Genomic DNA, 26,616 nt, shown 5'->3' on the forward strand with positions numbered 1-26,616 from the left:
TCCACTGCAGCCCTGTCCAGCCTCAGGCCTCCTGCTCAGTCCTGCTCTCCTGCCCCTGATGATTGACGCCAGGGACTGTGCTTTGGTCCTGGGAGATGAGCAGGCAGCGGCCACAGGAATTGAATGTGGACGTCACTTGCAAAGCCTGACCCATGGAGCCTTGAGTGGAGTCACATGCGGGCTGCGAGCTGACCCTTTGGGGTGGTGCTGCCCCACGCCCAGGCCCCTTCCTCATCTCAGTCTTGCCTCCCCTTTGGGGCAAAGCCTGGGCTGTGCCTATTTCCGGATGAGGCTGGCCGAGCTTCCCAGCAAGGGTCAGTGGGCTCTACTGCTGTGTGGGAAGGGTTGGGGGAGGGCAGGGGGATGGGGAGACCAGTGAGGAATCCCCACAACTTTCCCTTGTAGTGGCTGGATCAAGTAATTCTTATGCATTTGGGTGAAGACAAGTAGGAGTCAAGGAATATTTAGGAGCAAAGAGCACAAGGACCTGGTATGATAGATTCAACCCTTGGTAAAGAAGAACGAGAGAAAGAGATGTCAAGGACAGTTTGGCTTCCTGGCGGATCATGGTGCCCTTAGCTAAATGGAGAACCCTGGAGAGGACACTGGGTTTTGCATATGTTTTGGGAGATCATCCCATTATTCCCTACCTGGAAGCTTCTGGAAGGACACTTGGAGAGAGCTTGGCAGGCAGAGACCCACCATCACACCCTCTTTGGGTCTGGTAACAGGTTATTTATTCATATTCCTATTCTCTGTCTCTCACCTCCCTCCCTCCCCCTTCTTTCCTTCATTCACTCCCTCCCAGGCAGAAGCAGGTTTCCGCTTACCACCCCCTTTCCTGGCCATCAGCTGCTGTTAGCAGTGTTGGGACTGAGGGGGGCTGCAGCAGGGGTCTGGCTGAATAGGGGCCTCAGCGGGCTCTAAGGGGTTTGGAAGACCCTTAACTTGCCGGGGTGACATGGGGTAGGACGGTGCTTGTGACTTCCGTGCAAGCCCATCTTTATCCACCTTTCTTGCAAGTGCCATTACCCCATGACTTTTCTAGCCTGGACTTTATTCTAGAGCCAAAGTGTGGGTGCCAGTGTCAGCAGCTCAGTGAGGTGAGGGAACGAGGGTCCCCACTTTTTTCCAGTTTCCCTTGGCCTCGAGGGGGGAAGCTTTGGCAGGAACAGGAAGACATCGGCCCTGGAGTCCAGCAGGCCTGGCCTTCTGTCCTTGCTCCCCTCCAACGACCCCGTGTGGGACAGTGACTTTGCCTCGATGAAACAGAATGGCCCACAGCTCTCCACCGGGCTGTGGAAAGTGTGAGTAGGCAGCCATGGTCCGAGGCCTGCAGTCTAAAAAAAAAGAAAACCCTCCTCCTTTCTTAGAGTTTTCCTCTCTTCACAGAGACTTAGGTCTGTGTTCTCCGTCCACTACTCTACAAATGAGTGAAAGAACAGTTGTCTGCAAATCGCTGTCAGTCGCTGTCTGTGTTCTCCTCACCCCACCCTGCCCTGTCCGTGGGAGCTGGGGGGACAGTCCTGTGCTCTGAGCAGCTGGTGTGCACGTGTCACACGTATCCCTCGGGCACACGCAGATGCACAGCTGAGGTCCCTGCTTTGTGGGCTCAGCGGTCTCAGACGGGCAAGGCCTGTCCACAGGAGCTGCTGGCAGTGCCCTTGGGACACTTGAACAGAGCGTCGCGTCCACTTTGACCCATCCATCCATTCACCATCCGTAAATTTATTTCCGTGAATATATATTGAGCACCTCCTTTGTACTAGGGCAGAGGACACAGCAGTGGAGAAAACCGGCCAGGGCCCTGCCCTCCTGGAATTTATGCCCTGGGTGAGGGGAACAGACAACAGACAAGTAACAAACCAAATGCCGAGCTTGTCAGATGGTGGTGGTGCTGGGGAGCAGCAGGGTCAGTTGAGCAGAAGCCTGGGGTGGGAGGCCAGGAGGGGACACCCAGGAGAACATTCCCGGCAGAGCTGCAGCGAAGGCAGTGACCCTGAGGCTCTGCCCCCTTTATTAGCCTTCAGCGCCTGAATCATGGCTCTGCCCACCCGTCCAGCATCCTCTCGTGTCCCTCTCACCCTCCGCTTCCTGCACCCACCCACTTTACCTGCCTTCGGCTCTCTCCTGTCCCATGCTCCCCCTGCTGCAGGGCCTTTGAGCACACGCTGCCCTTTGCCCCGGAGCTGCCTTCCTTCCCCTGCCTGACCCACTCTGATTCATTCTTTCCTCCCCAGATCAGACATAACTGCCTGGCTGACCAAAGAACCACACCCCTTTCCTTAGAGCTCTTATTGTAGAAATTATACATGTTTGTGTGATTGTTTGCATAACATCCACAATCTTCCCTAACTGACTGTGAGCTCCAGGGGGGCAGGGGTCTCACATGGTTCAGTTCTTCATGATCAACCCAGGTTCTAACCCACTCTTGGTACGTGAGAGTCACCTGATGGTCTTGAATTTGCCACTGCGCTTAAGGTGGTTACATAAGTGAATATCCTTGTTCTTAGGAAATGTACATGGAAGGGTTATGTGTTCAAGGAGCATGATGTGTACAACCTACTCTCAAATGTTCAGGAAATAGATAACTACAATTAGATAGACGGATGGACTGATAGATGATTAGAATGATATGGCAGATGTGGAAAATGTTAAAATTGGCGGATCTGGGTACCTGGGAGGGGCAGGGGGCATGCTGTTGTTCTCTGTATGGGTTTTGTATTATTTTTGCAACTGTCCAGTAAGGTTGAAATTACTTCGAACTAAAGTTTAAGAAAATAAAGGGTTGGGGGAGGCACCAGCAGTTCCCCAGAGGAGAGAGCAGCCCATTCTGTTGGGGGCCAGTGGGGCTGGGGAAAGAGAATTGACTGGAGCAGTATCTTCGTGGAAGGCGAGGTACCCTGAGCCCAGTGCCCTGGTCTTGTCATCCTCAAAACCAGTCCAGGCAACTGACGGTTTGATGTGCTGAGCCCTCGATCATGGGACTTGCCCTTATGAAGCTCGTTACCACAAAGGAGAGGCTAAACTTACATGTAATTGTGCCTGAGAGTCTCCCCCTGAGTGCCTCTCTGTTGCTCAGATGTGGCCCTCTCTCTAACTGAGCCATCTCGGCAGGTGAACTCACTGCCCTCCCCCCTACATGGGACCCGACTCCCAGGGGTGTAAATCTCCCTGGCAATGCAGAATATGACTCCCGGGGATGAATGTGGACCCGGCATTGTGGGACTGAAAGTATCTTCTTGACCAAAAGGGGGATGCAAAATGAGACGAAATAGTTTCAGTGGCTGAGAGATTTCAAATGGAGTCGAGAGGTCACTCTGGTGGACATTCTTATGCACTATATAGATAACACCTCTTAGGTTTTAATGGATTGGAATAGCTAGAAGTAAATACCTGAAACTACCAAACTCCAACCCAGCAGTCTGGACTCCTGAAGACAATTATATAATAATGTAGATTACAAGGGGTGACAGTGTGATTGTGAAGACCTTGTGGATCACACCCCCTTTATCTAGTGTATGGATGAGTAGAAAAATGGGGATAAAAACTAAAGGACAAATGGGGTGGGATGGGGGGATGATTTGGGTGTTCTTTTTTCACCTTTATTTTTTATTCTTGTTCTGGTTCTTTCTGATGTAAGGAAAATGTTCAGAGATAGATTGTGGTGATGAATGCATAACTATGTGATCATACTGTGGACAGTGGATTGTATACCATGGATGATTGTATGGTGTGTGAATGTATTTCAATAAAACTGAATTTAATAAAAAACAAAACAAACAAACAAACAAAAAAAAACTGGTCCAGGCAGAATCCTGTGGGAAGGTTGGCAGTGCGGCTTTCAGAAGCGTTGTACTTGGTGTCAGAGATCCCATGGCAGCCAGGCTTGGGCGGGGGCCAAGCACACACACGTGCACCACGGTGCTTTCCCGAAGGGAAGGGTCTCCTCGCCAGCCAGCGCCTGGGACTTTAGACGTGCTGGTCCCAGCTAGTCTGTTTCTAAACCAGTCATCCTCTGTCCTCCTTCTTTCTAAGGTGCAGGGGCTGTGCTGGCAACTCTTAGTAAATAATGCATTTCCTCCATTCCCAGCCTGCCTCATTTACACAACCCAGTGGACTGAGAAGTCGTTTTTCTTTGGCTAAGCTTTTCATCTTATTCTTGGCGTTTGGCTGTAATAATATCACTCCATCAAGATGGTCAGACTGTAATTCAGGCATTTTGTTCTAGCAATGATGACACTTATAGTTAATAACACATGAAGCCATTTCATTAAAAGGGAAGTTTTGTTAGGATGCATTAACACAGGCTGCGAACCAAAACACAAATCATTTCACTCCTTGGCTATTAAGGAAGCAAAATGAGTTAGGAACCTAAAGCCATTTTTACAAGAGTCTTTGTTATCCTAATATCATCTGACCATCTTTCAATTTAACATTCCTCATAAAGGGCGTTGGTGTTTCAGTGAGAGTTTATAGCACTTGTTTTTCTCCAAGATGGAGAAGACATAGCGTGGACTTCTGGTTTAGCATCAACTTAACATAACTCCTGGTGCGGCATAAACCAGTCCTGGTTCTACCCCTCACTACTCAGTCATATTGGACAGGTTTCTTAGTTGCTCTAAATCTCCCTTTCAAGGCATATCAAATGGCAGGAATTTTGTAAAACTCATATATAAAATGTCTAATATACTGTCTGGCACATGATAGGTGCTACTTAAATGCTACGTTGTCATCTTATAAGTCCAAGAAAGCATAGTTAATGCCAGCTTTGACTCTTGAATATTACAGCATGCATAAAAGAGTGTTTAGTTCTGAGGACTTTGGATAACTGAAAAGTTACATGAAAAAATGGTACAGCAACTGTGGAGAACAGTATGGCAGTTCCTCAGAAACTATAGAATTACAATATGACCTGGCAATCCCGTTTCTAGCTGTACACCCAATAGAATTGAAGGCAAGGATTCAAACAGATATTTGCACACCAGTGTTCCTAACAGCGTCATTCACAATTGCCAAAAGATGGAAGCAAGTGACCATCAACCGATGAATAAACAGGATGTGGTATATATATACAATGGAATATTATTCAGCAGTGAAAAGGAATGAAGTTCTGATGCATGTGACAACATGAATAAACCTTGAAGACATCATGTGGAGTGAAATAAAACAGAACAAAGAGGACAAATGAGTTCACTGATATAAAATAGAATTATTAGAATAAGGAAATACATAGTCAGAAACTAGAATATAGGTTACCAGCAGATGGGGTGGGGGGTAGGGAATAGAAAGTTAATGCTTAGTTGGTACAGAATTTCCATTTGGAGTGATAGAAAAGTTTTGGTAGTGGGATGGTGGTGATGGTAGCACAACATTGTGAATGTAATTAGTAACACTGGTTTATATATTTGAATGTGGTTAAAAGGGGAAACTTTAGGTTGTATATATGTTACTAGAATAAAAATGTAAGAAAAAACAACCTTAGCACAAACAGTAAACCCTAATGTAAACTGTAGGCCATAGTTAATAGTAAAATTATAATAATATTCTTTCATCAATTGTAACAAAGGTACCACACTAATGCAAAGTACTAATAATGGCAGGAGGGTGGGTGGGAACTGTGTATTTTCTGCATGATTTTTCTGTAAACCTATGACTTCTCTAATAAATAAAAAAGTTACATGAAGTTTGAGATGGAGAGGGATACATTTGATCTATGCTGAGAGAAGCAGGGGCAACCTGGTTTTGTTTCCAAACCAGTGTGTGTAAAAAAGCATTTATTTCAAGTTCTTGCCGCATTCACGTCAGTGGCTTCCCTGCGGGGTCCAATCTGCACAGAGGTTTGCAGCGTTCATCAAATGTCTCCTTGGAGGGTCCTCCACAAACATCCCTGTTGTCCCAGACCCTTGGTGCTTGTGTGACAGGGCTGTAAAACGGCATTTCTAGGTGCCCCCACCAGCCCGCAGCCAGGGGAGAGAAGTGCCAAGCTGATTCTGAGTCAGAAGCCAGAGGAATGCTGCCCAGGTTCTGTCTGAGTACCGGAAAACCCACCCGAGAAGGGCATTTGCTGAACACACTGCTTTTGTTGATGGTTTTTTGGAAGCAAAAGGGAGGCTTAACTGCCCAACCCACAGACTGTGCATTATGTTTGTGTTTCCTCGCCTGCCTAGCATTTGACAATTAATTAGGCATGGTAATTACCTGCTTTAATTTTGTGATTGCGCATCCTGTAATTACCCCTAATTCTGTAATAGGGAAGTTCATGTACACAAAGGCAGACACCGATGAGGGTGATGGGGTTACGATATTAACAGCTGCCACTGCTTACTGCCTGCCAGGCATAGGGTGGGGTACAGTGTCTCCCAACCACCCAACAAGATGGGTATTATCCCCATTTTACAGATTAAGAAGCTGAGTGTTCTGATGGAGTATCACTCCCAGGGTCACAGCTCGAAAGGACTGGGATTTGAACCCAGGTCTCTCGCCCTGTACAACCTGTGTTCACTATGCCATTATCTTACCAGAAAAGCCTCAAGAGTGCCCAAGATCCACGATGTTGTTAGCCAAAGATTCTATGGCTGTGCTTGTCAGACCTTTAAACCAGATCTGGGACTTCAACCCACTTAAAACTAGACTTTTATATCACATCACAGCTCATCTGATCTCATGTCATTCTCTCCCTCTCTCTCTCTCTCTCTCTTTGTCCCCCCCCTCTCTCCCCCTCCCTCCCTCTCTCTCTCTCTCTCTCTCTCTCTCTCTCTCTCTCTCTCTCTCTCTCTCCCTCTCTCTCTCTCTCTCTCCCTCCCTCTCTCTCCCTCTCTCTCTCTCTCTCTGTGTGTGTGTGTGTGTGTGTGTGTGTGGGTATTACCCTGGAGCATTCAGGACTTGATGATTTGATGCAATAATGGATGTAAAGCACTTAGAATGTAATTCCTAGTTCTTCTCCTCCCCACTAAGAAGTAGCACTATCCTCAGTTTCCAAATGGAGACCTCCAGGCTTGAAGAAGTAAACTGGCTTAGCCACAATTGCCTGACTAGCAAGAGATGGAGCTGGAATTTGAACCAGGCCTGCCTGTGTCTCTGGGCTCCTCTGAATGCTAACATCTTACACATGGCAGGTCCGTGTGGGTGTTCTCCCCCAGGGCCTTTGGCACTGCCTCTTACCCTGTCCCTAGTCTAGCGTAGATATGCTAGGGCAGTAAATTAGGATAAAGGCTACTCTCCTGAGGGTAGTAAAGACATGGCTTTATTCCCTTTTATGTTATAATTCAGGTTTACATTAAATATAGTCTGATGCATAAATCTTAAGTTTACAATTCAATTAATTTTTACTCCTGTATATACCTGTGTAGTCACTGCCCAGATAGAGATATAGAACATTCCCAGCACCCAAAAGGCTCTTTAGTGCCCCTTTGTGCTCTAAGAAATCCTTCCCTACTCCTGTGGTCATGAAGACGTTCTCCTATGTCTTGATTATTTTACCTTTCACATTAGGTCAGTGATCCCCAAAGAAATGAGTGCAAAATCCACACACGTGAATGTCCAGAGCTGCCCAAATGCCTGGTCCCAGTTCAGAGACCTTGAGCAGCCTTATCCATTCAATGGAAATACTATACAGCAATGAAAAAGATGAATGAAAAGAGCTACATGCTACACCCAACAACTTGGGAGCATCTCACCAACACAATATTGAGTGAAAGAAATAAGGCACAAAGGAGCACACACCATATGATTCCATTTCTGTGAAGTTCAAAACCGGGCAAAGCAAATCTATGGGGACAGGGCTCAGCATGGGGGTGAGTGTGAGTAGTGACTGGGAAGGGGCAGGGGGCCCTCTGGCCCTGGGGCTGCTTCTGTAGCTGTTCATAATCTCTGAAATGAAGGCAATTCCCTGAGATCCTCCCTATGCAGGGGTTTATTCTGGATTCTGTTCGTTGTCACACTGGGAGTTGTACCCTTTACTCTTCCTTCACCTCCCCCTTTCCCCAGTATAATGCCGGAGCAGATTTTCCCAGCGGAAAAGAAACCTCAAGATTTGAAGTTCCTCTAAAAACAGCCAAGAGGGTTTGTCCCGATTCCTGATTACAGCGGTGACCCTCCTCTCTTTCCTTTGCTGAGTCAAAGAGATTAGACTTGAAGTGGCTTTTTATTGCTTGTTTTAAAAGGGAACTTATTACTGCCTGAAGAGGTCAACTCTTTTTATTCCTCTGAGGAATTATTATCTTTATGACTCAAGCAGAAGGAATTGGGGCCTATAAAACTTAATTCAGAGTGGGAAGCCCTTTAAAGTAAAAAAGAAAACAAACAAACAAAAAACCTAGCAATGTGGGGCATAAGGCCTTTCCGTTCTTCCGTAAAATAAGTCCACAATTTGTTTAAGCATAATTCAAGGACAGCTTAATTTGCAGAGAAGTTTTCACAATTTTGGATGCTAAGAGCACAGCAATTGAAGACGGACCATTCTGATGATTCTGGGTGATTTTAAGGGCATCTCATTTCCCAAGGAGAGGCGTAAATGAGAAGGTGCATTTGAGCATCTGGTACCAATTCTGGTGCATTTGAGCATCTGGTACCAATTCAAGGAGACAATTCTGAGGGTGTGCGACCCCCTGGGGAAGGGGCAGTTGGACGTCAAAGGGACTTGAATAGGACCCTTACCTTGGGAGCTGCCATTCCCAGCTGCCCCCAATGCTGGGCAAGCATGTGCTATAATAGAAAGGGTGGGGCCTTCGAAGCCAGGCGGATTTGGGTTCAATCCTTTAACACCACCCCCACCCCGCCCCAGCTCCAGGCAAGCGATGTGACTTCTTTGACCCCCATGTGTCTTCATTTGTGAGAGCTGGAGGTTCAAACCTTCTGCCCTGCAGAATTAACGTGAGGATGAGATATAAGGCATGTCAAGTGCCTGATACATTGCCTGATGTATAGTAGGTGCTCAATAAATGACAGTTGTTAGTGTTAGAGGTATTTATATTTTACAGGAGTTTTGAAAAAATACTATTTTATTCTCTTGGGTCTAGCAATGGGCAACTCTCCTCTTGTTGAATTTCTCATAGAACTTCATTCCTTCTTTGAATGTTAACCTGAGAAGTTCAAGATCAAGGTCTTGACAGTCCGTGCTTTCTCCTGGAGCCTGTAGCTTTCTGGTGCTGACTTTCTGCAACACTTGGGGTTCCTTGGCTCACATCTCTGCCTGTGTCACATGGCGATTTCTCTCTCCTTGTGTCCGTCCTGCTGGTTTCCGCTGACTTCTGGCTTCTACTTCCATGTCCAGTTTCCTTTGCTTGTAAGGACTTCACCCACATTGAGTTAAGGCCCCTCATTCAGTTTTGCCACACCTTAACTAAAAATATTTTCAGATGTCTTATTTACAAATGGGTTCACACCCACAGAAATGCTCATTAAGACTTGAACATGTCTTCTGAGGGGACATGATTCAGTTTACCACAGGGCTCAATAACTATTTTTATTTTGGAATGACGAAATAATTTCAACCTGGACTTTGAGTCCAGGTTGGATATTTAATTCCAAGTCAAATTCTGGTTTCTTAATACCACACCGCCTCTATATTACCAGCAATTTCAGAAGCATAGTGAAATTTTGTTTTCTTCCCAAATCTTTTTTTAATAATCAGTTACCATTATGAAATCCTGTACTATTTAAAAGGAATTTTGTTCTTTCATGCATTGCGTGTGTTGAGCAAGCATTTGCTAAATGCCCACTGTGCTCCAGGTGCCTGGCTAGACACAGGGGTGTAACCGTGAATGCTCAGGAGGCTGAACCCCCTGGGGGTCGACAGTGCACCCAGCGGCAGCTGGGATACGGGGTGGGCTTGGTGTAGGAGGGGGCACCGCAGATGCAGGCTAAGTCTTCTTAGGGGCCCAGCCCTAGGCTAGCTTCTGAACAGGCTGTTCCCAGCTTTCAGAAGAGCCCTGACTTGCACTATTATTTGTACGTCATTGAGGGATTCACAGTCCCCAGTGAAACTGTTGGAAATGACCATTGGTTTCCTCAGCCGCGTCATGGGAATCTTACTCAATGTGTTATTTGTTGGACGTGAGACTGTGATGGAAGAAAAACCCTTGTTAGCATCTAGAACTCTGGGATCATGGCACAAATGAATAAATACGTATAATGAGTCAGCTTTTTCCTCTGTCACCAACACCTAATGAGGACAAATGACCCTTGCTCCTTGTTTATTAAACCAGTGGCTTCTCATATGGACTTTGAAAGTGAGGCTGCCCAAGTTCAAATTCTAGCTTTATCACTTACTAGCTGAGGGATCTTAGGCCTGTTACTTAACCTTTCTGAGCTGGTTTCCTTGTGCATTAATAAGGCGAATACGGTTGGCAGAGGGTTCAATGAGAGAATTGTGCAAAGTGCTTAGTGCAGCACTTGGAGCCTAGTAAATGCTCGGGAAGTTGTACCAGACGGCCATCAGACCGTCCACACCTCCATCCGTCTAGTCCATTTACCCAGCTACCCATGTATTGAGTCCCTGCCATGTGCTTGTCATTGAGATTTTAAGATGTAAAGGACCCACTCCCTGCTCACAATAAGCCAGTGATCTGTGGGGCAGTCAGCACAGGAGGGCAGCATCAGAACGCAACCCGGGAAAAGCGTCGATAGTTTTCAACAAAGACCGGTGGGAGCCAGAGGAAGGTGTGTCCCTAATTCTTTTCTGGTGGGATTGGACATGTGTCACAGAAGGTGCATTTGAGCTGTGTCTTAAAGGACGTTTACAAATTTGCCAGAAGGAAAGGTGTGTCTTAAAGGACGTTTACAAATTTGCCAGAAGGAAAGGTGGGAAAAGGCATCTTATGAGAATGAATGGGATGTACAGAATCCTGGAAGTGAAAGAGACTATGGACTCAGGAGAACCAATGAAGAATTCCTTGTGGCCAAGAAGAGGGTGAGTGGTTAGACTTTTCAAGTTCTTTGGCAGCTCTGCCAAGGAGCTGAGCTCCGCACAGCTCTGTTCTTCCTCGTAGAACTGAAGGAGGCTCCTCTCCTCTCACCGCATAGTCAGGTCTTTGTTCTAGCATCTGTCACTGGGCAACAGCTCATTGTAAGGTTCAGCCCACTGAAATAAGAAAAAGAGCCTAACATGAAAGTGATCCTTGTACCCACTCTGGTTCTCCATGAACAGACGGCTCATGACGTTTCCTCCAGTAGTGTTCATGTGATCACAGCTTATTTTAGCTGAGAAACTAGCTGCTTGAACATTTAGCTTTAAAATAGAAAGCTCACTTGTTTCTTCATTATACAAGTAAAATATGCTCATGCTAGAAATTGGGAAACTATAGAAAAGTAGGAAGAAGAAAATGAAAATTGGGCATGTTGCCATCACCAATATATTATGTTCTTTTGGTGTGTTTCTTTCCTGCCCTTTTAAGGGGGATGCGTATGCATGTGCAGGTGTGTGTGTATGTATGTGTGTGTGTGCACGGGCCCTTGGTGCCCCAGGGTCAGATGTATTTCAAAATTCAGAGTCTGTCAACTTTTGTAAAGATGTCACATAAGACCCCAGCCAGGCCTGACCACTCACCAGTGGGAAAGGTGGGAAAAGGCATCTTATGAGAAGGGAATGGGATATATAGAAGCCTGGAAGTGGGCTCAGGAGAACCAATGAAGAATTCGTTGTGGCCATAGAAGAGGTTGGATGAACCAAGATGATAAAGAGCTCCCATCATTTCAGCTCAGGTTTTGCCCACCAAAACTCCCTTGAGTTTGCTGAAAACTTACAGGAAAAACATTTTGGTTTTCAGAGCTTTTGGGAATTTGGGAATTATGGCTAAGGGATGGTGGCCCTGCACATACATAGCCAAGCTCATCAGGTATACATAGTTTTGTGTCCTGCTTGTTTCACCTAACATTATGAGAAAGAGCCCTTGTCCTCACTTTTACAAAGTCATCATCAGTATTACTTTAAACATTTGTGTCACATTCCATCATGTAGCTGTATCATAGTGTCACCATTTTGCTATTGTTGGTCACTTGGATCTTATCCAATATTTTGCCATTATAAAAACCAACATTACTGATTTTCAGGACATTATCAGATGACCTCCAGATTTAACAGAAGCCGGTGCCAGAAATGCCCACTGGCTCCTTTTCACCTTCGAGAGGGCCCTGGACTAATGGTGCTGGCAGAAGCAGGTGTGTGAGCAACCACCAAACACAATGGAAGCACCCAGAACCTCCCCTGCACCAGCTCCCCTGGTGGCATCAGCTGTCACCACCCAGCATTCCCCAGCATGGCAGCATGACTCTCAGACAACTGAGCTTTGGAGAAACGGGCTCTAAGGAGGCTTTTGCTCTGATTTTCTCCTTGAGGATGAAATCTTCCTAAAGCGAGCCTGAGGCCAGCCTCCGGCCTGGTTCTGTGAGCCACAGGATGCTGTGATGAAATGCAAGCAGAGCATAACTGGGAAGAAGCCCAGTGAGGTACTTAAGTGTGTAAAACACCTGAGGACCCAGAGGACCAGAACTCAAGTGCTGCGGAGGGCCTTGGAGACCATCTAGTGCGTTTTGTACATGAGGAAACAGAGCTCTGGGAGAAGGAAGGAGGGGTGTCCCCAGGAGCATGCACGGTGGTCGGGGCTGGGGGGATGTCATCCAGGTCCTGGGGACAGAGCTTCTTTCATGTCTTACTGAGAAATAATGTTTTGGGGGGAGGGGACATTATAATTTATATTCTTGCTTAAAATTTTTAATGGCCCAAAGCATAATTTCTTCTAAGCCCTAGGCGTGAAACTCAGTGGCAGTCTGCATACTTGCTCTTTATTAATCAGAAACTCTTTCATAGAGTCATAAAGCCAAGGCAGGTGTGCTTCAGTGGCAGTGCTTCTTAAAGTTTGCAGGATTTAGTGCTTTTGATGATAATGATGGAGATGACAACGACAGTAACAACAATAGTAATAGCAGAAGCAGCTAATGAAGAGTGCCAGGCACTTTGATGAATGCTTTCAGGCACCTTTTTTGGTTACATGCATTTCACAAACAAGTAAACTGAGACTCAGAGAGAAGCAGTTTTCCTGACCTCACGTAACTGGTAGGTGGTGGTGAGGTGCCGACTTCTGGTCCCGCTCGCCAGCATTCAGACTGTCGCAGGTGATTAATGTGAAAGTTGATCGCCATGTAAAGCACCTTCAGACATCCAAGGCCTCTTGTCATTTCTCAGTGGCAGCCTAACCATTGAGGTTCCATTTCTAATTGCTTATTCCTCAAACACTTACATGGTGTTTTGAATTGAACTGTGTCCTCCCAAAAGATGTTCAAGTCCTTACCCAGTCCTGGGAATGTGATTCTACTTGGAAATCGGAGCTTTGAAGCTGTGATTCGTTGAGATGGGGCCCAGCTGGATCAGGTGGGTCCTAAGCCAACATGATGGGAGTCCTTATAAGGAAAGGAAACTTGGACATGGGCGGTCGAGGCAGAGAGCAGCTGTCACGTGAGGGAGGCTGAGCTATGCCACAGACTGTCGGCAAGCCACTGCCAGGAACCTACAGCCTTCAGAAGGAGTGCGGCTGTCATCTTGATTGCAGACTTCTAGCCTCTTCCCAGGAGACAATAAATTGCAATCTGGGTTCTTTGTCAGGGCAGCCCCAGCAAACTAAGACACCGGCTTCGTCTATGTGCCAAGCCCTGGTCTAAGGAGATCACATGCATAATTGACTCAGTCCTCTCCAGGACCCAGCGAGGGAGGTAATGTCATCACCCTCGTTTCACAGAGGAGAAAGCTGAGGCACCAGGAAGGGAGGGACTTCCTCAGGGCACACAGCCACACACGTGGCAGAGGCAGGATTTGAGTCGGGGCATCCGGCTGCAGAGTCTACTCTTACCCGCCCCTGTGCTCTCCTCTCCTTCCTGATCACGTTCTTCCAGTGCCACGTCTCCTCCCCACCAGTGGAAGGATCCTTCTCCCTGTCCTGCCCTGGCCATGCCTGTGGTGTCCCCGCTCTCTGGAGTGTTTACTCATATCAGTCCCGGTGGCTCCCCCATTGCCATGGGTCCGTGGGAGCCAGGACGGGGCCACGCCTCCTTGAGGCACGGAACATGGGACTGGGGGTTGGGAGGTCAGAGAACCTGTCACACCGGTCCTATGACTTGTAAAAGGAAGGGTCGAGCTGATGTTTCTGAGGTCCAGTCTAGTCCAAACACAGTGACGTTCCCAGGTGTTGATTCCCCTCTGTTCCCCATAGCAGGAGGATACAACCAGGAGGAAGCTGGAAGGCCAGGGAATGTTATTTCTAGAGCAGGATATTTGTTCTGAACATTCCAAAAGACAGAACATGGAGGCAAATGGGCACCATCCTGAATGGACTGGGTTTGTGAAAACAAAGAGCAGAGCCTAAAGTAAGGTATTTTCCTGAGGGCTGGAGCCTTCTGGGCCCACCGAGGCTGCCCCCAGACCACCCCAGAGCCCCGTCCCTGGCGTGAGCGTGCCTTCCTGGTCAGTCATTGAAGGGTTGTACATACGGGAGATGACAACAGATTACAGAGGACAAAACAGGAGCCAGAAGAATAACTAGGGACCTGTTGCAGTGGCCCAGGCAGAGGCAGGGATGGCCCTGGAGGCAGTTTGGGGAGGTGGCCTCAGTAGGCCCTGTGGTTCAGTAGTGGGAAATGGAGGATACAGAATAGGATTGACCAAAATTGATGCCCAGATTTCTGGAGGCAATGTGGTGGTCCATTCACTGAGAGTGACACCCAGGAGAAGGAGGAGCAGGTTTGCAGGGGAGATCATTGGTTCAGATTTAGACTCGGTGAGTTTTAGGTGCCATGGGGAAGTGAAGACTGGTTGTGGAGTTCATATCAGACTTCCAGGCTGGCAATACCTATTTGGGAATCACTGACACAGAAGAAACCTGCAGCCCTGGGCTGATGCGTGTATGAGGGAGACGAGGGCCAGGTGGAAAGCCCAGCTTTTAAGGCATGGCCAGGACAGGAGGTTCCCGTGTGGAAGCTGAGAAGGAGCAGTTGGAGGGAAGCCAGGAGGGGCTTTAGTCCAGTTCTTGCTTATATTATTCCTGGGCTCTGCAGGTTGCTGAGGGACACAGATAGAAGATTGTCCTTGCCCTCAGGGAGCTTCCAATCCAGCAGAACTGAAATCCCCCAAATTTAAGCACATGTATCTAAACTTTCCTGGCATTGAAACTGGCTCCTTCTGTCAGGAATAATAAAATGCATCCATTGTGCTTCAGCTTCTGCAACCGTGTGGTCCATTGACGGGAGCTGGAGCTTTCACGGGATGAAACAATTGGCTCTTGAATGTTTTTGAAAAATGTAAACTCAGAATTTATCACCCATATTAGAGATGCCTATTTTTATAGTTATGTTAAAGAGGTTTTTAAGATATTTATTGGCATTCACTGATTTCAAATTACAGTAGCCATTTATCATTGGAGATTTTACTCTCTGTGCCGTTCTTCACTCGTATGATTTTGAAAAAATATATCGAACTCTCTCCCACTTCTCTGTTTTCCCTTGCAAGGTAGTTGCTCTGTGTCTCCGGAAGGTATCAGATCCTGTAAAAAGCTGATGAAACAGCCCTCGCATTTGGCATTAACAGAGTGTTCTCCCGAGAGTCAGGGCCTCGTTAAAATAAAGAAGTTTTGTGCCCCAGGAAGTGCTCGTCTCATCTGAGTGTGACCTTGTTCAGGTGGTGTGATCATTGACAGCTGGGTCTCAACCCCGGCTTCTCCCAGCTTCCCCCGATGGGATATTGAATCCCATCTCCTTGTTCGGAGGCAGGCATGACCCCGGCACGGCTGTGTGACTGACCCACATGGCTGCGCTCCCCGCCAGCACCTGGGGAGGGCCGTGCTGTTAGCATCTCTGTTAGCGAATGGCCAGAGAGGTTGACTCTTGTCTGTTTGACACCCATGTCTTTGCCCCACACCTGCAGTTCCCCAAATGCCCACTCACGAGAATCTCCAGGGAAGCTTTGGAACCATGTGAATTCCCAGGCCCCAGAGGGCTAAATGCTGCCCACCCAGGGGCTGGTGATATTTGGAAAACTGCCAGCCCCCAGAACATGTCTCTGGATAAATAACAATAACAGGGACTTCCTAAATACCTAGATTAGGGGTCAGCAAATTTTTTTTTGTAAAGCACCAGAATGTAAATCTTTTTAGCTTTGTGGGAAAAACAGCTTCTGTCTCTGCCACTACTGTTCAACACTGCCATTAGGGTACAAACATGTTCATAGACAACAGTAAACAAACGGATGTGCTTGCTTTGGCCTTGGGCCCAGTCAGCCTGCCCCAGTCTAAATGATTAGTGTTGTGCTTGATGTGCTTTGTGAATTTGCCACTCTTCAGGGGGTTTGTGGACTTGCATAGGAATACACTACAAGCAGATACAGTCCATCCAAGATATATTGGTTCAGAATTGCATTGAGCTGATAGTACAAGGAAAGACCTCCAGAACATTAGCCTGAACAAATTTGGGAGGAATTTTTCTATTTTGTTAGAAAAAACATTGGAGTTGATAGTCAGGTAATTGGTGTGGTGGCTCTAAAATGTCATCAGACACAGGGTGATCTCAAGGTCACCTCATGATCACAGGATGGCTGCTGGGATTCCAGTTATCACATCTGTATTTGAGAAAGAAAGAAAAAGTAAGGGAGAAGAGCAGAAAAACCAAATAATGACTCTATTAGTCAGGGTTCGCTAGGGAAACAGAACCAACAGGAGCTATCTCCTATGCGAGATTTTATAAAAGTATCTCATGCAACTGTAGGGATGCACAAGTCCAGATTCCATAGGGCAGGATGCAAGCTGGGAACTCTGATAAAGGTTTTCAATGAATTCCCCAGGAGAGGCTGGCTGGCTGAAGTAGAGATGAAAATTCGCTCTTCTGACTGTTGACGTCATCACTTCTCCTTTTAAAGCCTTCAACTGATTGGATCAAACATCTTTCATTGTAGAAGACACTCCTTTTAGTTGATTGTAGATGTCATCAGCTATAGGTGCAATCAACTTACTGATGATTTAAGTCCACAGAATGTCCTCATGGTAGCAGTTAGATCAGTGCTTGCTTGACTGGGCACCATCAGCTGGCCCAGTTGACACATGAACCCGATCATCACAATGACATTTGCTTACATATCATTGACCACTCTTACCTGCAAGGGAGACAGGAAAATGTAATTCTCTGTTTTTGTTTTGGCAAAGCACATTGCCATCCCCAGCAATAATTGGGGAGCGAGGGGACAGATAGGGTGGGCAACTAGCACTTGCCATTACTTGGGAGGACTAAAACCACACCCCAAATGTGCTACAGCTAAGTCCCCTGAGCTCTGCTGGGTTTACTTGGTACCCTGTGCATCATGTCTCAGTTGGTGGAAAGCACAAAGCCCTTCCAGATGCCTTTGGGGTCCAGTGTATACTTCACTGTTATAAGCCAAATTTGTGAATATTTGAAATAAATCCTCTCAGTCATCATCTACCCACTGCTTGGACACCCCAGTACAAAGAAACCTTTCGAGACATACCTTTTCCTCTTTGGGCAGCTTTGGCTGCTGGGAAGTTCTCCCTCCCTGAAATCCGTTTCCTCCAGTTGCTACCCCCTGGGAGTCTGCCTCCTGGGATTACCTGGAACAGACCATCCTGATCTCTCCTCTTCCTCATTACAGCCTTTCCAGGAATTCAGCGGTCCCTGTCGCCTCCACTCTGAGGATGCTCAGCTTCACCATCCTCCCTCTGATATTTGGTTTCAAATCTTCTAGTGCCTAGTGCTTCACAAACTATAAAGTGCATGTGAATCACTGCGGGGGGAAGGGTGGCTTGTTAAAATGCAGAGTCTGAGTCTGTACATCGAGGGTGGGGTCTGTGATTCTGCATTTCTATCATGTTCCTACCATGTGATGTCAGTAATGCTGCCACACTTTGCGTAGCAGTGGTCTGGGCCTTTCTCTGAACATATTTCAGTTTGTCTCTTAATGGGCAGCAACCATAACCATACATACCTAAATTGGTTTAGTCAATTTAGAATAGAGCAGGACATTCAACTCCTTTATTCTGGAAGAATACTTAATGTTGCTGGTTTTCAACATTTTCATGTAGAACCTGACATTGACCTTTTTGAGTCTCAGCATGTTCAATTAGACTCATTCCTCAGGCCAGTTGAGATCGTTTGATGCCTGTCATCCAGTGGATTTGTACTCCCTTTTTGCTTGGGGGCCTCTACAAACTTGACCGGCCTTCTACTTCTCCATTTAACTACACTGGGAACTTCTATCCATTAATTGAAATGCTTCAGTAAAAGTCCTCCTTTCTCCATCTTGTTCACAAGGATATCTTGAAGACCCCTCAGTCGCCTTGCCACACTTCATTTACATGATGTCTGCACGCGGGCTGCTGGGCGGTTTTCACAGGGAGCCTCTCACCAGCAGTGTGTCTGGGACACAAGTGTGAAAAATGCATCTCTGGGGTTAATTGGGCTGACCTTCTCGCTGATAGCGGGAAAAGCGTGTAGCATGTTGTTTCCGTAGCTTGTCTGATGGGTGGATTGTTTCATGTCTCACATTTGTTCACTCCGTAGCTGCTGGGTCCTTGTTCCCTGCCAGGCACTGGGCATCCAGTATGCACACAACAGCCGTGGGCCCTGCCTGGTCATTATAGCTGGAGCACTGTCGAAATCCTGTCCCTTCGGAATGCGTGTTTTTAAGAGAAGCTTACGCACTCTCTCTCTTTGCTCTTCTTGACAGGTCTACATCCGGATAAAAGATGATGAGTGGAATGTCTACCGGCGGTATACGGAGTTCAGGAGTTTGCACCACAAGTTACAGACCAAGTACCCTCAAGTGAGGGCCTACAGCTTCCCACCCAAAAAGGCCATTGGAAACAAGGTACTGCCCACCGCGGGGTGCCAGGCGCCCCACTCACTTGGGCCTACAATTGAGACGGATCATTTTATTGTCTTTTTTTCTTTTTCATTATTTAAAAATACATTCTTCTTTAAATATAGTTGGATAAGAAAAAGTAGGACAAAGAAAATAGGCACCCACCGTTCCATAAGCTAAAGACCATTGCATTATATTTTGTTTGTCATCTCCTAAAGCAAGGGTTGGCAAACTTTCTCTGTAAAGGGCCAGACAGTAAACATTTTCAACTTTGTGAGCCGTACTGCTTTTACCCAAACCACTCAACTCTGCTATACCTGTAGCGCGAAAGCAGCCATAGACAGCACAGCCACAGATGGGTTTGGCTTTGTGGCAATAACGTTTTATTTACAGGGACAGGGGGCAGCTGCATCTGGCCCATGGGCCATAGTTTGCCAACTCCTGTTATGAACCTAATTCTTTTTCTAGTTTTGCTCCCTAGTTGTCACGATATTTATTTGGACTTATCAATTTGGGGTTATTTCCCAAAGTAGAGCTTTCTCAAAGGAGTTTCTTTAGATGGTGACAGGGTTGCTCTTCTTGGGAAGGTTGATCATTCATAATGACAGTTTGCTTCTGTACAAGCATCCAGGTATCCTTGAGAAAGGAGGCCCTAGCCCCGCACGTGCTTGCTGGCCGATTAGTATTCATTCATTCCGCAGGCATTTATTGAGCATTTATTGATGTGTGTCCCTGGGCAAAGGTCGGGAACCCAGCACTGGGATCCCTGATGAATTATCTGCCTCAGCCAGGTGACATCATTTGGGGATTCTAATTTAATTGGTCTCAGGTGCAACTTAGGCATTGAGGGTTTAAAAAGCTCTCCGTGTAATTCCAATGTGCAGCCAAGGTGGAGAACCACTGGCTGACAGTCAAGTAGGAAACAGAGATACCTTTACAATTTCAACATATTAAACTTGTCAGGGACAGCCCAAACAGATGAAGTAATGTCACAAGCCTTCTCGGGACAGGTGAGAAACAGGAGTGTGTTAAGGACAGAGCTCTCCACCATGGTGGTGGTTTTCTAGGTGTGGTCCCAGACAGGCAGGAGCAGCATCACCTGGGAGTTTGTTGGAAATGCACATTACCAGGCACCTCCCAGACCTGGTGACTCAGAAGCTCTGAGGGTGGGGCCCAGTAGTGTGGGTCCCACAAGCCATCCAGGCTGATGAGATGCGTGGACCTGGGAGAACTGCTGCCCTGCTGTATGGAGAAAGCCTGTGGCACATTCCATATGGGATGAATTTCCAGGTTTCTCTCCTGAAGAGATGCCTGCTAGGATTGCCTCTGAGCTTTAGCTTAGAAAAGCAGGGCAAGAATTTCCATAACTCACCCCCAACACTTGGGGATTCCTTTGGGAAACTGTTACTGACCCTTGTGATTACTTATTCATAGTTGTCTGTGTTTAAACCAGATTAGAAATCTGAACACGTCAAGGTCTGCTGTATTTTAATTTAGATACTTATAAAGGTTTATCACAGGCCCAGGATAAATATGTCATTCATTTTTCTGTTGACGAAAAATGGGAGTTGAACCTATAAACGTGGAAGACTTAGAAATTCTACACTTGTTCACAGCAAGTAAAATAATTCTTTTGAAAAGAGGGGACAGTAATTACAAATTATTTAATGACTTGCAGGCTCTGACAAATCTTGTAAACACATCTAGAATATCTTAAAATGTCATAAAACAAAATTCGGCATAACCACATTATTATCATTATAAGATAATCTCATTTGAAGGAAGCCTAACTCGGCAGCATCCCTTCCATGACACCCTCTTTAGTGAACCTGGCCTGTCTGCGCTTTGCTAAGGGAAAGCTGTCCCAGCACAGGGCTAAACTGCGGGATTCAGGTGGTGAAATGGCTTACATCATGTATTAACTTCCTCTCGCTACTGTAACAAACTACCACAAATTTAATGGCTTACAGCAACACAGTTATTATCTTACAGTTCTGCAGGTCAGAAGTCCAAAATGGGTCTTACGGGGCTAAAATCAAAGTGTCAGTGGGTTGTGTTCCTTCTGGAGGTTCTAGAATCTGTTCCTTTCCTTTTCCAGCTGCTAGAGGCTGCCCACATTCCTTGGCTTATGGTCCCTTCTTTCTTCAAAACCAGTGGTCACCTCCTCCTGACCTCTGCTTCCATAGTAGTGGTCACCTTCCCTTCTTTGATCTGACCTCCTGCCTACCTCCTCTTATAAGGACCCCTGTGATGACACTGGGCCCACTGAGAAATCCAAAAGAATTTCCCTATCTCAAGGACCTTAACTGATCTGCACCTGCAGGTCCCCTTTGCCATGTAAGGTAACATAGTCACAGCTTCTGGGAATAGGACACTGACCTCCTTTTGGGGGGATTGGGGTGGGGGAGGCATTGTTCGGTTGCTAAATGCTTTCCCTGCAGCCTGCAGCAACTCCCTCCCTCCCTACACTCAAGCCTCAAGGTTACACAAAACAAAGCAAACCTACAAGAACACTGCCAATCCTAAGAACACTGCCAATCCTAAGAACACGGTAGTGCAAGGAGATTCAAATTTAGTGAGATGAAGCTCAGGCCTGAGGTGTAGGAGGGGTTTCCGGAGTTAAGTAGGTTAGAAAGAGACCGTGACGCAGTTGCAGGTTGTGCCTGAGCAAGGGGGAGGCGATGGCGAGTAGGTCACCTGCAGCCCTGTTTCCTGCTCTGCACTCTCATCTCCAGGTAAAAAAGGTCCACCCCTCTCAGTGATGGGACTGCCCTCAACAGCAGTGACTGTTCCCCTGGGAGGTCTGTGTCAAGAGGGTAGTGGGTTTTTTTTCTTTGTTTTTTTTTGTTTTTGTTGTTGTTGTTTTTGGGGGGAAGGGGGTGGTTCTCCTCACAACTCTTACCTGCAAATAATTGAGCTTCAGAAATAAAAGGTGCCCCTTGGTGGCCTGGCCCAATGAGGGATGGCTTGTACAGGTGCACAGGCTGGCTCTCCCCCAGATTTCTTGCCGTGCTCCCCATGGTCAGGGATGGGTCTGACAGTTTTCCTCTCTTCAGGAAGCTTGCAGCTCAGGACCAGTCCTGGGGCTTCAACCCCTTTTGCAGCCAGTACTGCCCCTCTAACTTTGAATCAGTCAGGCGGCGATTGCACTCTGATTCCCTCCTTGTCCTTCACATTTGACTGACTGAGGCAGTATCGCTTCCCCAAATGCACCTGGCTGCTGCCCAGGATACATCTGGGCGATCCTTCTGATCGTTGAGGGCAGGTGGAGTCGGGGAAAGACCCTCGTTGCCAGCAGAACCAAGGGCTGGGTCAGGAGGCCGACCTTGTGCTAGCCCCAGTGGGGCCTAATCGTGCAGGATGCCTGCATCCATACGCGAAGGGCAGAATGTCTAGGGAGCTTTAATTCTAAATTGGCCTGGTAACTCAACCACGTCGGAATCTTTTCTTTGATTGGGTCCTTCGTGAATGACTCACTTGTCCACTTGGACCAGTAAGGAACACAAAGCTGCAAAGATGGCGCTTTGGTGTTGGTTGAATAACACATGCCTGCTGCTCCAAGCCCTGGGCCCATTGAATGGTTCACCCCAGAATCCACAGACCTGGACATTATTCAAACATACATTAAACAAAGCTTAGCTGTTTTTATTTGTGAGATCAGTGTCTCTCTAACCTGAATTTCTAGATGTTTTCCCAGCACCAGCACCATTGTTGATTTTCTGCCAAATTTAGAGTTAAATTTGATCTTAAATCAGCCCGTTTGAACTTTTTTTTTTCAAAGCCCTCATTGAAATGATTAGCACATCATCTACTTTGCGGGCTGAAGATTTGTCTTTATTAAATCCTTTCTATTGCCTTAATATGCCATGCATGTATTTAATTATAAAAGCATAGAATGCCCAGAATCCCTACCTTCATGTACCACCTCAGGCCAGAATCAAAGTAAAATAATCTGCCTGTCTATTAGTCCTCCACTCAATGAAATTTATTCCTTTGTGGTTGAGTCAGGTATTATCTCCTCAACATAGACATCAAAGTTATTCCTTAACCTTTAGATATCACGGGCATGGAATTGGTATCAGTCAGGATCAGCTTGGTTAGGCTAAGGTAACAAACAACTCCAAAATTGTAGTGGCCTAAACCAATAAAGGTGTGCATTTTCTCAGTGTCCATGTCCATTGCAGGTTGCTTTGGAGCACTGTTGTCCCGGGCAGGCAGGGCCCCAGGCTGCCAGAGGCTCCCTTGCAGCTCCTGTTGACAAGGTGGCTGCAACAGGGGCTGGGGCATGGGGCAGAGCAGATGCCGGCACTACAGCTTTTGCTGCAAGTGACATGGGTCAGCTTCACTCACTGTGCATGGTCCCAAGCATGGTACATGGTCATGCCTGATGCCAAGAGAGCAGAGGAATCCACTCCTCCCAGGTGCCCACAAGAGAACCAGAATTGTTATGATCAGCTCTGATGACCCCATCACGGGGGAGCTTCTGTTTAAGCACATCACTGAGCAGGATCGAGATAAGAAGGGAATGCAACTCCACCAATCCCAGACTGGCATGCCAAGTCCTCCGAGCCCTCCCTCCAAATGATACTCTGCTTCAATTGGTCTACCCCACGTCACTGCCATCTCTGGCTTGGGTGCCCATTTCCACTTTTGCCTTCCTAAATCCATTTTCCACACTGTAGCCAAATTGAATTTGTACAACATAAATCAGATTGCATTGCTTTCGATTAAAGCCCTCCAGTGGCATCCGTGCATCTGTGGCACTTAAAATCAGGCCTCTTTCCTGTGGCCGGTGAGGGGCTGCCTGACCTGTGCCCTCCTACCTGCCACCCCCACCCCGAGACCATCGCCTGCCACTCATCTCCTTCTACCCCCCGTCACACTGACCTCCGGTTCTCACCCCGGGCGTTTGCACCTGCTGTCCTCTGCGGGACCAGCTACCCGGCTCACTCAGGCCTCTGCGCATGTGTCACCTCCTCAGGGAGGCCTTCCCAGCCGCCTTGGTCCCGCTCCTCAGGCGCTCCTCAGCCCCCCTCTGCTCATTTTCCTCCTGGCACTCACCATTAATCGGAATTATTTATGCGTGTTCCTGAGTGGGATCTGCCTGTCTGTCCTGGAGTGAGGCTTGTGAAACAGGGCCTGGGTCTGGTTCAGCTTCCTGTGCCGTTCCCCCTCCCAGAATAGCACCTGGCATGCCTGACGTCCTCAGGGCCGGAATTAATGAGTAAATGAATGGAAATTAAATGGAAAAGCCCCCCCCCCCCGTTTTTTTCCTTTTTTCCCTTCCTGCGTCTCATCACAAATACAAAAAGTCTAAATTCCAAAAGTGATTAGAAAATTTTTCAGGGTGACTTGGGAGGTTGTTCTCAAAAAAAATATGGCTAAATATTTTTTTCACAGAATGGGCAAGAGGCCAAGAGAGCTTTTGGAGACAGGAAAGATGGCTGTCTAAGGGCCTGAGCGGGGGACTGGTGAGCATCCTGCCCATACAGGCTTTGCCCGCATTAGGGCTTAGGTAAAGGACTCGCTTTTAGTAATGTCATTCCTTCTTAGGATAATAGATTCGGGCTCTGAAAGTTCATTTGGCATTAAGGCAAGGCAAATCGCTTTCCCCTGAGCTGTAGATAATTCAACTTGTTGGAGAAATTATGCATTAAAATCCTCATTAAAAACACATACACCAGTGTGTGCTTGGGAAACCGACCAGTGCCCACTGAGCTGTGGAAAGCTCCTTTGCAGCTTCTTGGGAGGTGTGATTTTAAACGCAGCCCTGGAGACAGATAGGGCACTGGGCGGATCGTAGATGCCGAGGTGGAAATGGGGGGACGTCTAGAAGATCCAGAAGCTGAATCACTCTCCTGCTTGGTGAACGTATCCAGCACGCTGGGGTCCCATGCCATGGATACAAAGGTGTATGAAAATACAGGCTCTGTCCTTGAGAAGTTCACTGTCCCAGAGGGGAGTGTTTTAGTTTCCTTGGTTACTCAAATCAATGCCAAGCAATGGGTTGGCTTAAACAATGGGAATTTATTGGATCACAGTTTTGAAGCTGGGAAACGTCTAAATCAGGGCATCATCAAAACGATGCTTTCTCCCCAACAACTGTGGCATTCTGGGGCTGGTTGCCAGTGATCCGTGGTCCTGGGTTCCTCTGACACATGGCAGTGCACGTGGTAGCTTCTCTCTCAGGTACCGGTGACTTCAGCTTCTGGCTGCTCCTGTGGGTTTCTCTCTGTGTGTCTGAATTTCATTCTGTTTATAAAGGACTCCAGGAATAGGATTAAGACCCATCCTGATTGAGCTGGGCCACACCTTAACTGAAGCATCCTCATCCAAGGGTCCTACTTACAGCGAGTTCGCATCCACGGGAATGGATCAAGTACAAGAGCATGCTTTTCTGGGGTACATAGCGCCACACCACCACAGGGAGAAAGACAAGTAAACCATATCTTGCTGAGCAGGGCCTGAGACCTGGAGTAGGTTCCCCAGAGCCGTCTGGAAGGGGCTGGGAGAGGAGGCAGAGGCAACTTCTGTGGGGAGGGAAAGGCCTAAAGGGCCAGCGAGTGATCAGTCTCACAAGAGGGAGCCAGTGGGAAAGCGGGGTCGGTTCAGGGTCATCCTTTCATTCTCTGCAACGGGGTTACTTCTATACACTTTGTATTCACTTTCTGTTTCTACCGTAACAAATAACCACAAATTTAGTGGTGGAGAACTACAAAAATTTATCATCGTACAATTCTGGATGTCAGAGGTCCAATGCAAGTTTCGCCAGACTAAAATCAAGATCTCGGCAGGGCTGTGTTCCTTCTGCAGGCTCTTTGGGGAGAATCTCTTTCCTTGTGTTTTCCAGCCTCTAGGGAGCCTCCTGCATGCCGTGGCTCACGGCCCCCTCCTCCGTCTCCAAAGCCAGCAGTGTTGCGGTTCCCTGACCCTGCTTCCTTCACCATGTGCCCCTCTCACCATAGCCAGAAAGTCTCCTCTCCACTTTTTATTTTCCCCAATTCAGTTTTATTGAGAAATAGTCACATACCCTATGATCATCCACAGTGTACAATCAGTTTTCACAGTACCATCATATAGTTGTGCGTTCATCACCACAATCAATTTTTTGATCATTTTCATTACTCCCAAAAAATAAAAATAAAAATGCAAAAAGAACACCCAAAACATCCCATCCCTCTGTTTCCCCCTATTATTCATTTACTTTTTGTCCCCATTTTTCTACTCATCTGTCCATATACTGGATAAAGGGAGTGTAAGCCACAAGGTTTTCACGATCACACAGTTGCACCATGTAAGCTACATAGTTGTGCATTCATCTTCAAAAATCAAAGCTATGTCTCTCTCTAAGCCCACTTGGCAGGTAAATTCACTGCCCTCCCTGCTATGTGGGACATGACTCCCTGGGGTGTAAATGACCCTGGCAACACAGGACCTGACTCCCAGGGGTGAGCCTGGACTCGGTATCGTGGGATTGAGAAAGACTTTCTGACCTAAAGGGGGAAGAGAAATGAAACAAAATAAAGTTTCAGTGGCTGAAAGATTTCAAATGGAATCGAGAGGTCATTCTGGAGGTTACTCTTATGCATTATATATATGTCCCTTTTTAGTTATTAGTGTATTAGAATAGCTAGAAGGAAATACCTGGAACTGTTGAACTGCAATTCAGTGTCCTTGATTCTTGAAAACAATAATTTAACTATATAGCTTGTGTGATTAAAAACCCTATGGTTCACACTCCCTTTATTCAGTATATGGACAGATGA

General features: G+C 47.0%; 1 protein-coding gene across 2 annotated transcripts in view; it reads left to right on the forward strand.

Moving 5' to 3' along the window:
* Positions 1 to 26,616, forward strand: part of SNX29 (sorting nexin 29) — a 582,670-nt gene that overhangs the window by 474,106 nt on the left and 81,948 nt on the right. For both annotated transcript variants that reach the window (XM_037814025.1, XM_037814026.1), the window contains exon 19: positions 18,716 to 18,856. In XM_037814025.1, the coding sequence (XP_037669953.1) occupies positions 18,716 to 18,856 (141 nt within the window). The remainder of the gene's footprint in view (positions 1 to 18,715; positions 18,857 to 26,616) is intronic.

Source organism: Choloepus didactylus, chromosome 21 (assembly GCF_015220235.1).
Source record: "Choloepus didactylus isolate mChoDid1 chromosome 21, mChoDid1.pri, whole genome shotgun sequence".
In the NCBI taxonomy this organism is placed as follows: Eukaryota; Metazoa; Chordata; class Mammalia; order Pilosa; family Megalonychidae; genus Choloepus; species Choloepus didactylus.